Genomic DNA, 14,676 nt, shown 5'->3' on the forward strand with positions numbered 1-14,676 from the left:
CTCTGACATAATTTAAATATCATCGAGTAAATACATATGTGAAATGAATTTTGGCCTGCAGAGGATCTGAGTGATGCAACTTCCTGTTGACGATGAGGCTGGCGGAAAATTCCACATTTTTCAGAGCAGTAATGTAGCAGGGGTTTCAAACTCAATCTTATTGGCTGTCCTTAGAAGGTTGCTTGTAACTGTGAAATTATATGAATATTAGGGCTGTCAAAATTAACGCGATAGTAACTATAAAGGTGCTATTTTTGAGACTCGGGACATGGGGAAATGTAATCATGTTCAGTTGCTGTTGAGATACAATCTCAAAAATAGCGTGCAGAAATGCACAATGAATAGGGTACATTAAAAGCCATGGCAAGTTTTTCTCCGGACAAGACAAGTCTATTTTATCTTTGATCACCGGTAGACGACTTCACTGCAGCAACAGCCTGTTGGTGGGCTTTGCCGCTAGCAGAGAGGTAAAGCTTTACTTCTGTGTTTGGATTACGGTTGAGTGCATTGATAACATAAAATGTAGATTGTGACACTAACTGCTTTAATAGGACGGAAACCAAGCTCAGTGGAAAAAAACACAGTAGAGAGGAAGTCTAGAGTCATTTCTTTAGAGACTTTGACATTGTCAAGACATCTCTTCTCATATACCAGGGGTCGGCAACCCGCGGCTCCGGAGCCGCATGCGGCTCTTTTACCACTCTGATGCGGCTCAGCTGCATACTTGCCGACCCCCCCGATTTTCCCAGGAGACTTATGGATCTCAGTGTCTCTCCCAGATAACTTCCAGGGCAAATATAATCCTATTTTTACTGTAATTACTAAATTAAGGGCGTGCCCTAATGTAGCTGCAATAGTTGTCATCTATAGCGTTTACAAACAGCGTGCCAGCCCGGCCACATGTTGTATGTAACTTTTACTTGCACACGTAGGAGACAGCAAGGCATACTTAGTCATCAGCCACACAGCTTACACTGACGGTAGCCGTATAAAACAACTTTAACACTGTTACGTTACAAATATGCGCCACACTGTGAACCCACACCAAACAAGAATGAAAAACACATTTCTGGAGAACATCCCACCGTAACACAACATAAACACAACACAACCAATACCCAGAATCCCATGCGGCCCTAACTCTTCCGGTCTAGATTATACACCCCCGCTACCACCAAACCCCCCCACACATCAACCCCCCCCCCCCCCCCCACCCCCTCCGTGCGTCGGTTGAGCGGAAGAGTTAGTGCTGCATGGGATTCTGGGTATTTGTTGTGTCGTGTTTATGTTGTGTTACAGTGCAGATGTTCTCCAGAAATGTGTTTGTCATTCTTTTTTGGTGTGGGTTCAAAGTGTGGCGCATATTTGTAACGTAACAGTGTTAAAGTTGTTTTATATGGCTATACCGTCAGTGTAAGCTGTGTGGCTGCTGAGCTAGTACGCCTTGCTGTCACTTACGTGAGCAAGCTGAAGCTGCTTTCCACATGTGGACGAGCAGGTACACTGTATGGGCAGGCTGTAGAGGGCGCCAAAAGCAGTGCCATCACGCCCTGATATTCGGGAGTCTCCCCGAAATAATGAGAGTGTTGGCAAGTATGACGCTATCCAGCGGCATTCATTCAAAACTCGCGGGCCGCACTAACATCAAATTTCCATATTAAAGTGCGTGCCGGTGCGTGTGTCCTAGACCCCTGGTTAACATAGCACAAAGCAATTTAAGCTTTGTATGTGGTGTTTTTCATTTTAAATTTAATATTTTTTTTTGTGGCTCCCATTGTTTTCTTTAATTTGTGAAACTTGCCAAAATGGTAAAGGTTGCCGACCCCTGTCATATACCAATCACACACTTCTGGCTTTACAATAATGGCGCTACGAGTCATGTCCGGTCTAACTTCCATAACAAAATGAAAAATTGTCTTACGTTACGATCATGCTTTGTCAAATATGTTTTGTAATATAATCTGATATATGTATCTACCAGATTGAAATGAAGTGTATATTTTTTTTATAACCTGTTCTGATTGATAGTCCGCCATTACAGCATCTTTAGCAGGTTAAATATTACAATTTAATAATTAATTGAAAAGGTTAAAACATTGTCATGCATTAATATGAATACTATTAACTTGTACAACATGTAATGTACAGGATATTAGAAGCATTTATTTAAGTAAAATCACAGATGACATTACCAAACATCTTTGACAATCAAACCATGAGCGTAAAAATCCTCAAATGTATGTTATTAATGCGTGAAACTGGTATCTAAACATGGTGTTGCTCCACTCCTTTGAATGCAAGTGCTTCTACAGCAGGAATACAAATTCTGTATTCTTACAAAATTTGGCAAGACACCAACTTACTGCAGGTATTGTTTTAAGTGTGTTGAGCTATCTAAAATAGTATAACATTTGAAAAATATTTCACTGAAGCAAACTAATTGTCTAGTTATAGTATTAAAAATTAGAAAATTATCTGTCAAGAGTACACTTATTAATCATAAAAAATTATATCTATCTGCGATTAATTTTGAGTTAACTGTGAACAAACTGCAATATTCTTGATTAAATATTTTAATCGTTTGACAGCCCTAAAAAAATACATTGTTTAATCGCCTCATGATATCACTACATGCAATTGAACACAATTGTTTGTGCATTTGATAAGCATTTATTAAATCTTTCTTTTTCATTTTAACAAACACATTTTAGGAATATACTGTATGTTAATATGTGGTGCTACATGATTAGATAATATGAAATACAAATACATATTAAAAGACATGCCATTTTTCTGTCAAAATTAAAAAAAATAGTTCATTTATTAAGAATGATAAAGTGCTTTATTATGTAGATAAATTCCAAGCTTTCACAGGCCACACAAAGTGATGTGACGGGCCAGATTCGGCCCACTGGGCCTTAAGTTTAACATCTGTTTAGTAAGGAACAGGACTGAGTGAAAACCCAGGGACATAATTAAATTGTAACTTTTTACTTTACTTTTTTAAGGAAATAAAAAATGTAAGTATATTTGGGATAAAGAAGAACATAAATATGTAAAAATCAACAACACACATTTCTTAAGGATTTAAAATAGGATGAATTTAAACTCGCCTGAACACTGAAATAAATAGTATATATCATTTGATGCCTGTACCTGCTTCCAAAAAATAGACTTCACCTTGCAATATAATAATTTGTATTCATTAAATACACAATCAGATCAAGCGCAGGACACTTTGTGTGATTAAAACATATATTTTACAAATCATTTGATCGTGCATTTATACATTTTATTTTCTGGGGAAGCAAATGGCACATATTTGGCACAATGGCGATGTCCACACATCGCGTGGACATCGGGGCGGTGCCTCTGAATTGGCAGACCGGGGTTGGTGGTTCCTCTCTTTAAGAAGGGGAACCGGAGGGTGTGTTCCAACTATTGTGGGATCACACTCCTCAGCCTTCCCGGTAAGGTCTATTCAGGTGTACTGGAGAGAAGGCTACGCCGGATAGTCGAACCTCGGATTCAGGAGGAACAGTGTGGTTTTCATCCTGGTTGTGGAACTGTGGACCAGCTCTATACTCTCGGCAGGGTCCTTGAGGGTGCATGGGAGTTTGCCCAACCAGTCTACATGTGCTTTGTGGACTTGGAGAAGGCATTCGACCGTGTCCCTCGGGAAGTCCTGTGGGGAGTGCTCAGAGTATGGGGTATCGGACTGTCTGATTGTGGCGGTCCGCTCCCTGTACGATCAGTGTCAGAGCTTGGTCCGCATTGCCGGCTGTAAGTCGGACACGTTTCCAGTGAGGGTTGGACTCCGCCAAGGCTGCCCTTTCTCACCGATTCTGTTCATAACTTTTATGGTCAGAATTTCTAGGCGCAGTCAAGGCGTTGAGGGATCTGGTTCGGTGGCTGCAGGATTAGGTCTCTGCTTTTTACAGATGATGTGGTCCTGATGGCTTCATCTGGCCAGGATCTGCAGCTCTCACTGGATCGGTTCGCAGCTGAGTGTGAAGCAACTGGGATGAGAATCAGCACCTCCAAGTCCGAGTCCATGTTTCTTGCCCGGAAAAGGGTGGAGTGCCATCTCCGGGTTGGGGAGGAGACCCTGCCCCAAGTGGAGGAGTTCAAGTACCTTGGAGTCTTGTTCACGAGTGAGGGAAGAGTGGATTGTGAGATTGACAGGCGGATCGGTGCTGCGTCTTCAGTAATGCGGACGCTGTATCGATCCGTTGTGGTGAAAAAGGAGCTGAGCCGGAAGGCAAAGCTCTCAATTTACCGGTCGATCTACGTTCCCATCCTCACCTATGGTCATGAGCTGTGTGTTATGACCGAAAGGACAAGATCACGGGTACAAGCGGCCTAAATGAGTTTCCTCCGCCGGGTGGCGGGGCTCTCCCTTAGAGATAGGGTGAGAAGCTCTGCCATCCGGGGGGAGCTCAAAGTAAAGCCGCTGCTCCTCCACATCGAGAGGAGCCAGATGAGGTGGCACTGTGCAGGTCACAGTTTGGTCAGGATGCCACCCGAACGCCTCCCTAGGGAGGTGTTTAGGGCACATCCGACCGGTAGGAGGCCACAGGGAAGACCCAGCACACGTTGGGTAGACTATGTCTCCCGGCTGGCCTGGGAACACCTCTGGATCCCCTGAGAAGAGCTGGACGAAGTGGCTGGGGAGAGGAAAGTCTGACCTCCCCTGCTTAGGCTGCTGCTTCCCCCGCGACCCGACCTCGGATAAGCGGAAGAAGATGGATGGATGGATGGATGGAAGGCGTTTATCCTATTAGTTTTGTTAGTTTTACAATCCATTCATTGTGTCTGTGGTTAAATAAAGACCACCAAGACACAGTTTGGGATTTCCTAAAATATGTTTTGCTACCTTTACTGCTCATCAGTTATTGCGCTTTTGGAAAACAACTTTAAAAATGAAATTGCTCGACATTTTCAGTGCAATTGTATTTTTATGATCACTCCTTTGTTAACATGTTATCCATTCAGTCAGCCATCAACACCGCCTACATAACACATGAAAAAATTATGAGTGGACACCATTAAAAACTACAGTTTTGGAGTGTGCTGTCTACAATAAAATACTTTGTACCTTTAGTATATGGTTATATACTGTAAATAATGTGGATTTACATTTTATTTGGTCAAAAGTGTACAAAATAGAGTCAAGTGGTGCAAATAGATTGTACAATAATACCATATCATCATAAAGTTGAAAACTAAAGGATCTAAAAAAAGTCCACAACCATTTTTCTTTGCCCGTCATTGGCAATACCTATGTGCTGAGCTCTGTAGAACTTGCACCTGGCTCGCTGACAACAAGCTATCCATCCACTTGGGTAAAACAGAATCCATCCTGTTTGGGTCCCACATCAAACTTAAGAGAGTCAATCACTTCACCATAAAAGTAGGTGACAGTGTCATCACCAGGAAAGATGAGGTCACCTACCTAGGTTCCATTCTAGAGGCTAACCTTTCCTGTGATAAAATGGCAACCAAGGTAATCAAAAAGGTTAACCAACGAACGAGATTTCTCTACAGAATTTCCTCTCTGGTCAACAAAAGCACCTTGAGGATTCTGGCGGGAACTCTCGTTCAACCCTTTTTCGATTACGCATGCACCTCCTGGTACCCTAGCACCTCCAAAACCCTCAAATCTAAACTCCAAACATCTCAGAACAAGCTAGTCAGGTTACTTCTAGACCTCCACCCCAGATCCCACCTCACTCCTACCCACTTCTCTAAAGTGGGCTGGCTCAAGGTGGAGGACAGAGTTAAACAACTTGCACTGAGCCTAGTCTATAAAATCCGCTACACCTCCCTGATACCGAAGTACATGTCAAACTACTTCCTTAACGTAAATGACCGCCATAACCACAACACCAGGGGGTGCTCCACTAACCACGTTAAACCCAGATTCCGAACTAACAAAGGTCTTAACTCATTCTCTTTCTATGCCACATCAATGTGGAATGCGCTCCCAACAGGTATAAAAGAAAGGGCATCTCTATCCTCCTTCAAAACCGCTATAAAAGTTCACCTCCAGGCAGCTACAACCCTAAACTAACACCCTCCCCGGATTGCTAATAATCAAATGTAAACAATCAAATGCAGATTCTTTTTCTTATGCCTTCTGATCTCTCTCTCTCTCTCTCTCTCTCTCTCTATGTCCACTACTTGATGTCCATATCCCCACCCCAACCCCCCTCCACACTCCTGATTGTAAATAATGTAAATAATTCAATGTGATTATCTTGTGTGATGACTGTATTATGATGATAGTATATATGATAGTATATATCTGTATCATGAATCAATTTAAGTGGACCCCGACTTAAACAAGTTGAAAAACTTATTCGGGTGTTACCATTTAGTGGTCAATTGTACGGAATATGTACTTCACTGTGCAACCTACTAATAAAAGTCTCAATCAATCAATCAATCAATCAATCAATGTACAACAAGAGCATGTCTCTTTTCTGTTCGTTTTGAATAGTGAACAACTACTTGTAATAGGCGGATAACAATGGAGTTAATGGATTAATCTGTTCTGCCTCTAGAGCGCTCACGTGACCTGTATATTACCTAAGTTATAGCAACATTGTTGTTGTAGGAGCTAACACAGACAAGCTACTTAATTTCTGGTGCTTCTCCGACCACTCGCAAGTAGCCCACGACTAGCTACTTCTGTTGCTGCTGTATTGCCTTTAAGTTAGTAAAAGTGCATGCTTGATTATAAATCATGCATCTCACCTGTACAGTAGAAGGTTTTGGCACCAAGCCGAAAAGTTGGTCAACTTTGAAAATCGACACACTACCGACTTGATACTATATGGCTCTCAATAAATTTAATGCAGCATAAAACAATTGCAACGTTGCTAGCAAGGCTTTTTTTTTATATCCAAAGAGTGAATAATATTCTAAATTTAGCAGTTCAAGGCGAGCACATGCTGAAAGATACAACCTCCCATCAGTCGTCATCCCATTTCGAATAGACATTGGTGGAAGCAAACAGAGAAACAGCTCTTTTTGCTGTTATTGACAGAAGTAACCTTAGGGAAAGGAAAGGAAATAAACTCTACTAATTTTTAGAATGACCAAAATACTGTAAATAATATGTTATAAAAAACGGAGGGATGTATACAAAACGGTGTTGTTGGAATATTTAAAATGTTTTTAGTGCGCTTCATAGGCAGAATAGTTCGTATCTCATATACCTGCATTGTTAGCCGCTTCTTAGTAAGTCATTTTTCACTATTTAGAACACAGAAAAAAGGCAAACACATGTGTCTTGTCCCACATAAGGACTGTGGATGAGGCCAAAAGTCCCCAAAAAGTGCAGAGTTCTTTCAAGGCTAACACACAAAGATTTTGTAAATCTAAAAAAATCTGTTTCAGACCTCTCACATATATTAACCAATGTATTGCACAAGAGAACCAATGTTTTACAGGTGATAAGGCATACTTATCAACGTTTGCATATGAAAAATGAGGGCAATGTGCTGAGAGTAGAGAAAATAAGGCGAACACTGGACTATTGCTGTTAACTGAATAAAGCCGTTAATTGGAGCATTTGTGATAACTATTCCTTAGGTTACCCTGGGACACTACCCAGAGGACCACTTCACTGAAGAGACCCCCCGCCAGCTGCAGAGGAAGTTCAAAGTGGAGCTTGAAGTGCTGACTACAGACTTCAAGATGAGGAACATGGATATGGAAATCCCTTACACATACCTGATACCAAACAGTGTGGAGAACAGCATCACCATCTAAAACCATTCTACTAATGTTGTAGAATAGGTTACATGGTATATATTCAAAAACAACAAGTGGCCTATTTCTGTTTTTAGCTTACATTATGCAATAATCTTTGCCTTTTCTATGACCGCAACGCTAAAAACAGGTACTGCAGCAGAACCTCCAAATGGAAGAAAGAAAATATACGAGACAAATAAAAAAGTACTTACCCTTTAAAGCAGGGGTGTGCTAACTACGGCCCGCGGACCACATCTGGCCCGTTGGTCATTTTAATCCGGCCTGCCAAATATTCAAACAGAATTGAGCAAAGATCTGTTTTGAGATGTGCCACAACAAAACTGATACTAGACTTCGAGGCACTAACAAAAATGGCTGATTAACAACACCACTCCCACAAAAAGAGAATGTAAGTGTTAACCCTTTAATACCATATGTTTCTTTGATGAAATTATATTGTTGAAAATAGATGTAATATGACTAAAATGGCCCATATTTGAGAAGCCTATTCTTAGTTCCAATGCATCACGTGCTCGCCCGCCTTGTCTGTCAAATGTCACAAGCCAATGTGGCCCCTGAGCCAAAAAGTTTGCCAACCCCTGCTTTAAAAGTGTTTGCTGAAATATACTGTCACCTGGTGGCTTGTAATAAGTATGGCTTGAGCTAACTAAAGTGTCATTTTGTTTGGGGCAAGTTACTTTTTGGATGCATATTGCACTGAGAAGCCACATGCTTTCTTATGTCACAGTAAGCTCCATGTCCTCTTCAATGGTTATATTCACATTATTTTCCTCTCTATCATTAGTATGTATTAGTATTAGTAACTTAGAGATTTCTTTACAAAACAAATAGTTTTTAAGGTTTGTGGGATAGATCAGTCATTCTTTAACTGTTTGAACAGTAACATTATGTTTGAATATATAGTTAAGTGATTATTTGGTGTAATATTTCAATGGCCAAAAATATTAAACATACTTGTTAAATAAAACCTGTCTTGTTTTTTATTAATACTTGGGTTTACTATGCTACTGTATTTTAATGGTGGTCATCATGGTGGTACCTGGTGAAAAACATTTGAGAACCACAGTGATCGACGGTTTGATCTCCCAAAATGTAGGATAGGATAGGTCTTTATTGTCATTGCACAAGTACAACAAAACTTTGTGTTCAGCACAAACCCGTTCAAGATTAGACAAACAAACAGTGTACAGGGTTACAGAACAGGAACGCTGATGGGTCGCCACAAGGCGCCCCGTAAAAGATAGGAAAAAGGTCAACGCTGGGGAAGGATGAGTAAAAAAATACAATCTAGACTGGGCTCCCAAGGGGGCCCAGTCTGGAGTGGGAAAACACCTCCATAGCAAAGCACATATACATATTACAACGTACATCTCGAGATATCTAGCAACAGAGGGGAGGGGGGGCCATGGTGGGAGGCCGCAGCTCTCAAGCGCTGACCATCCTTGCATCACCCCTATGGGATTTGCGTCAAGGGCGTTGGATTGGGGGTAGGGTATGAGTGTGGCGTATATTTTTTTGTGGATGTATGTGTGTGTGTAAGCCTGCAGTGTGACTGTTCGGCGGTCTTGATGTCGTGCGGCCGCTAAGTCCAAAGTCAACAACAACAGGTGTGTGTCCATGACAGACAAGAAGGGAGTTTGTTGTGTCTTTGCCGCACTGTCCTTCAGGCAGACGGACTACTCCGGACAAGGCGTGCAGGTAAAAACATGATTTAATTATCAAAACTCAAAGAGGTACAAAAAAACGGAAAACAAGGCGAAGGCACAACGCGCCGATCGCACTTGGAGTTTCCTGAAGTCCATGATCATCTCCACTGTTTTCTGGGCATTCAGCTCCAGGTTGTTGAGGCTGCACCAGGACGTCAGCCGGTCCACCTCTCTCCTGTAGGCGGACTCATCGCCACTCGAGATGAGCCCGATGAGGGTGGTGTCATCCGCAAACTTGAGCAGTTTTACGGATTGGTGACTGGAGGTGCAGCAGTTTGTATACAGGGAGAAAAGCCAGGGGGAGAGTACACAGCCCTGAGGAGTACCAGTGTTTGTGGTTCGACTGTCCGAGACAATCTTCCCCAGCCGTACGTGCTGTCTTCGGTCTGTCAGGAAGTCATTAATCCAACTGCAGAGGGAGTCGGGCACGCTGAGCTGGTAGAGCGCTGTCTCGTAGCAGTCCAGGGAGGATGGTGTTGAAGGCAGAGCTGAAGTCCACAAACAGGATCCTAGCTTAGGTTCCTGGGGAGTCCAGATGCTCCAGGATGAAGTGGAGGGCCAGGTTCACTGCATCATCCACAGACCTGTTGGCTCTGTAGGCGAACTGCAGTGGGTCCAGGAGGGGAGCGGTGATGTCCTTGAGGTGGGGCAGGACCAAGCGCTCAAAGGACTTCATGACCACAGACGTCAGCGCGACCGGCCTGTAGTCATTTAGTCCTGTGATCCGTGCTTTCTTGGGGACAGGGACAATGGTAGAGGTCTTAAAGCAGGACGGCATGCGGCATAGCTCCAGAGAGGTGTTAAAAATGTCAGTGAAGACAGGAGCCAGCTGGTCCGCACAGTGTCTGAGAGTGGAGGGGGAGACACCATCCGGCCCGGGGGCCTTCCGCGTATTCAGCTTCAAGAACTGCCGGCGTACATCCTCTTCTTTAATGGGGAGGGTCTTTACAGTCTTATGATGTTTTTGGAGTCCTGTGATGTCATTGGAGTCCTTTGAGTCCTTTAACTCCTTTAATGATGTGCTGGCATTGGTGGGGAGGGAAGTTTTTATGGATCCAACTAAAGCATTTGACACAATTAATCACAATATTTTAATCAAAAAACTAGAACGATATGGCATCAGAGGGTTAGTCTTAAACTGGATAAGAAGTTATCTAACGAACAGGAAACAATACGTGAAGCTAGGCGAACACACGTCTACAACGCTAAATATATCCTGTGGTGTACCTCAGGGATCAATATAGGACCTAAATTATTCAATGTCTAGATAAATGACATTTGTAAAGTTACAAAAGATTTAAAGTTAGTATTATTTGCGGATGATACAACAGCAGTTTTTTTCAGGAGAGAACACACAGAAGATAATACAAATAATAACAGAAGAAATTAACAAATTAAAAAGATGGTTTGACACAAACAGACTATCTTTGAATCTCAGTAAAACTAAAATAATGCTATTTGGTAACAGTAGAAGAGAAAGTCAAACACAAATACAAATAGACGGAATAGAAATTGAAAGAGTAAATGAAACCAAATATCTAGGTATAATGATTGATGATAAATTGAACTGGAAATCTCAAGTAAAAAATATACAACATAAAGTACCAAGAAACACGTCAATAATGAATAAAGCAAAACATGTTCTAGACAAAAAATCACTTCATATTCTCTACTGTTCACTAGTGTTACATATCTGAGTTATTGTGTAGAAATATGGGGAAATAATTACAAAAGTACACTTCATTCATTAACGGTGTTACAAAAAAGATCAGTTAGAATAATATACAATGTTGGATATAGACAACACACAAATCCTTTATTTATTGAATCAAAGATACTGAAATTCCACGACATAGTGAATTTGCAAACAGCTAAAATTATAAACAGAGCAAACTATAACCTGCTACCCAAGAATATACAACAATTCTTCTCAAAAAAAGAGGAGAAAAATCATCTTAGAAAGAAATGTAATTTAAAACATTTGTACGCACGTACAACACTTAAGACCTTCAGTATATCAGTATGTGGAATTAAATTATGGAATGGATTAAGCAAAGCAATCAAACAATGTACTAATATGATCAATTATTTATGCTTACATGTGGAAATAATAATAATAATAGTAAATAAAATAATAATAATAAAAAAGGTAAATAAAGCATAAAATATTCTCTAATAAATTAATTAAATAAAAAACAGTATATAAAATATATACATCAGCAAATAACAAAAATATAGATCAAGAAAAAGGATCCTTAATATGTGCAGCAATTTTTCCCACTCACATCACCTCATTTTATATTTTTTTCTACAATTAACTATGCCAAAAAACACATAGACATACGGTTTTTTTTTTAATGGAAACAAAAACAGGGCATCACACACAGCTAGTCCACAGTAAACAGGATCTCGAGCTCCACTAAAGAACAAAGAAAGAAATAATACACACTCATATTAATGGCAAAGAACGGCTGTTTCCACTCCGTTAACGTTACGTTGTTGACTAACTAAGTAACGTTAGCGACCTGGGCCTAAACAACACTGACAATAAAGTAATACGCTTTCGAATATCGTAGCATGTAACATACACACATTCACAGCCTCTAACAAAAGATAGCCTAAGTTAACTGTATTGAACTTTTTACTCACCGGCTTCACGCGGGAAACTTTCAAACTCTGGAGTTGGGGTCCCCCGGAACACAAAACACAGATAAAAGACAATTTTACAATAGCACGGCGAAAAAATGACCGTCGTTGTGTGGGTTTTTTGACGAATAACACTCTTTTCCACTTTTCTTCGCTCGGGCCTCACCTACCGCGTGCAGCCATTTCGAATTTTCTGGATACGTGACGTCAGACGCACGTCCCCATGCAAAGCATTCTGGGAGGCGGCGCTGGAAATAGCCTTTTTTTACAGAATATAAAGTTTTACTGCTAGTCCTAATATCAAACAACGTCATTACAATCATACATAAATGATGATGGAAACACAAAGGCCGATCTTTACTGCGAATGTAGCAATAAATCAATAAATCTATACTTACGTTTGTGTTCCAGCAAAGAAAGTCCAGAAATGATGATCTTGGCTCATGCGCGTACACGCTAGTAGGCGCGTCCACGTCTGCGGGTGCAGACATTGGTCGGCTCAGCGCGCGTAGGCGGAGCCTATAACTCTAGGCGGCGCGCGCCGGTTTAGTTTGTCGCGTCCGCGTATGCGAATCAGACACGGGTCCACTCAGGATCAGCTGTCTGACCGTACAATTTTCAGAGGCGGAGCTGTATCCTCTAGGCGGAGCCAAAACGAATGTGACAGTAACGCGGGTTGGGCGACTTGAAGGCGGATCCGTATAGGAGTCTTCTGCTGTGTGGGTTATGTTGCCATTGATTGATTAACGTGGACCCCGACTTAAACAAGTCGAAAAACTTAATCGGGCGTTACCATTTAGTGGTCAATTGTACGGAATATGTACTGTACTGTGCAATCTACTAATAAAAGTTTCAATCAATCAATCAAAGCCTAGCTAACTAGGACTTCACTTACCTCTCTCATTCCTCGCTGCTTCATCCCTGCTGGGGGCAAATCACTTTCTGGTATCCATCTAGGACAGGGGTCGGCAACCTTTACCACTCAAAGAGTCATTTTGGAAAGTTTCACAAATTAAAGAAAACAATGGGAGCCACAAAAAAATTTGGAAAATTTAAAATGAAAAACACCACATACAAAGCTTAAATTGCTTTGCGCTATGTTAACCAGGGGTCTCTGACACACGCACCGGCACACATCTCTATGTGGAAATTTAATGTTAGTGCAGCCCGCGACTTTTAATTGAACGGCGCTTGATAGGGTCTTTCTTGCCAACCCTCTCAATTTTCCGGGAGACTCCCAAATTTCAGGACGTGCTGGCACTACTTTTAGCGCCCTCTACAGCCTGCCCAAACAGCGTACCTGCTTGGCCACATGATGAATGCAGCTTTTGCTTGCACACGTAAGTGCCAGCAAGGCATACTTGTTCAACAGCCACACAGCTTACACTGACGGTAGTCGTACAAAAACAACTTTAACACTGTTACGTTACAAATATGCGCCACACTTTGAACCCACACCAAAAAAAATGACAAACACATTTCTGGAGAACATCTGCACTGTAACACAACACAACAAACACCCAGAATCCCATGCAGCCCTAACTCTTCCGCTCAACCGACGCACGGAGAGGGGGGGTTTGGTGGTAGCGGGGGTGTATAATGTACACCGGAAGAGTTAGGGCTGCATGAGATTCTGGGTGTTTGTTGTGTTGTGTTACGGTGCGGATGTTCTCCAGAAATGTTTTTGTCATTCTTTTTTGGTGTGGGTTCACAGTGTGGCGCATATTTGTAACGTAACAGTGTTAAAGTTGTTTTTGTACGACTACCGTCAGTGTAAGCTGTGTGGCTGTTGAGCAAGTATGCTTTGCTGTCTCCTACGTGTGCAAGTAAAAGCAACATATAACATGTGGCCGGGCTGGCACGCTGTTTGTAAATGCTATAGAGGACAATTAATGCAGTGCCATTAGGGCACGCCCTTGATTAAGTCATTAGAGTGAAAATAGGATAATATTTGCCCTGAGAGATTTCTAGGAGAGGCAGTCTCCTGGGAAAATCGAGGGGGTCGTTAAGTATACTGGGAAAACCGGGAGGGTCGGCAAGTATGCAGCTGAGCCGCATCAGAGTGGTCAAAGAGCCGCGGGTTGCCGACCCCTGATCTAGGAGTTACAGTTACAGTCAAATCAAAATAATATAATTAACAAGTTGTTGTCGGCTAACGTTACCTAACTCATGCAGCGATTATCTCTCTCTCTCTCTCTCTCCCTCTCTCTCTCTCTCTCTCTCTCTCTCCCTCTCCCTTGCTCTCTCAATTCAATTCAATTTCAAGTTAATTTAAAGGGGCTTTATTGACATGGGAAACATACGTTTACATTGCCAAAGCCAGCATTAGAACACAGTCAAAACAATTAAAATCACACTTAAACACCTATCGAAATTAAAACTATGTACAATTAAAATATAGGTCTATTATAATAAATACATCTAGTAATAGAACGATAAAGGACACAATATGTTACTGCATATGTCAGCAGCTAAATTAGGAGCCTTTTGTTTGCTTACTTACTAATAAAAGACAAGTTGTCTTGTATGTTCACTATTTTAT

General features: G+C 41.5%; 1 protein-coding gene across 1 annotated transcript in view; it reads left to right on the forward strand.

Moving 5' to 3' along the window:
- The window catches only part of LOC133633416 (arachidonate 12-lipoxygenase, 12R-type-like), a 55,484-nt gene extending 46,824 nt beyond the window's left edge, over positions 1 to 8,660 (forward strand). Inside the window, exon 14 of the mRNA XM_062025941.1 lies at positions 7,600 to 8,660. Coding sequence (XP_061881925.1) covers positions 7,600 to 7,779 — 180 coding nt within the window. The 3' untranslated portion in view covers positions 7,780 to 8,660. The remainder of the gene's footprint in view (positions 1 to 7,599) is intronic.
- The last annotated feature ends 6,016 nt before the right edge of the window (positions 8,661 to 14,676 follow it).

Source organism: Entelurus aequoreus, linkage group LG18 (assembly GCF_033978785.1).
Source record: "Entelurus aequoreus isolate RoL-2023_Sb linkage group LG18, RoL_Eaeq_v1.1, whole genome shotgun sequence".
Lineage (NCBI taxonomy): Eukaryota > Metazoa > Chordata > Actinopteri > Syngnathiformes > Syngnathidae > Entelurus > Entelurus aequoreus.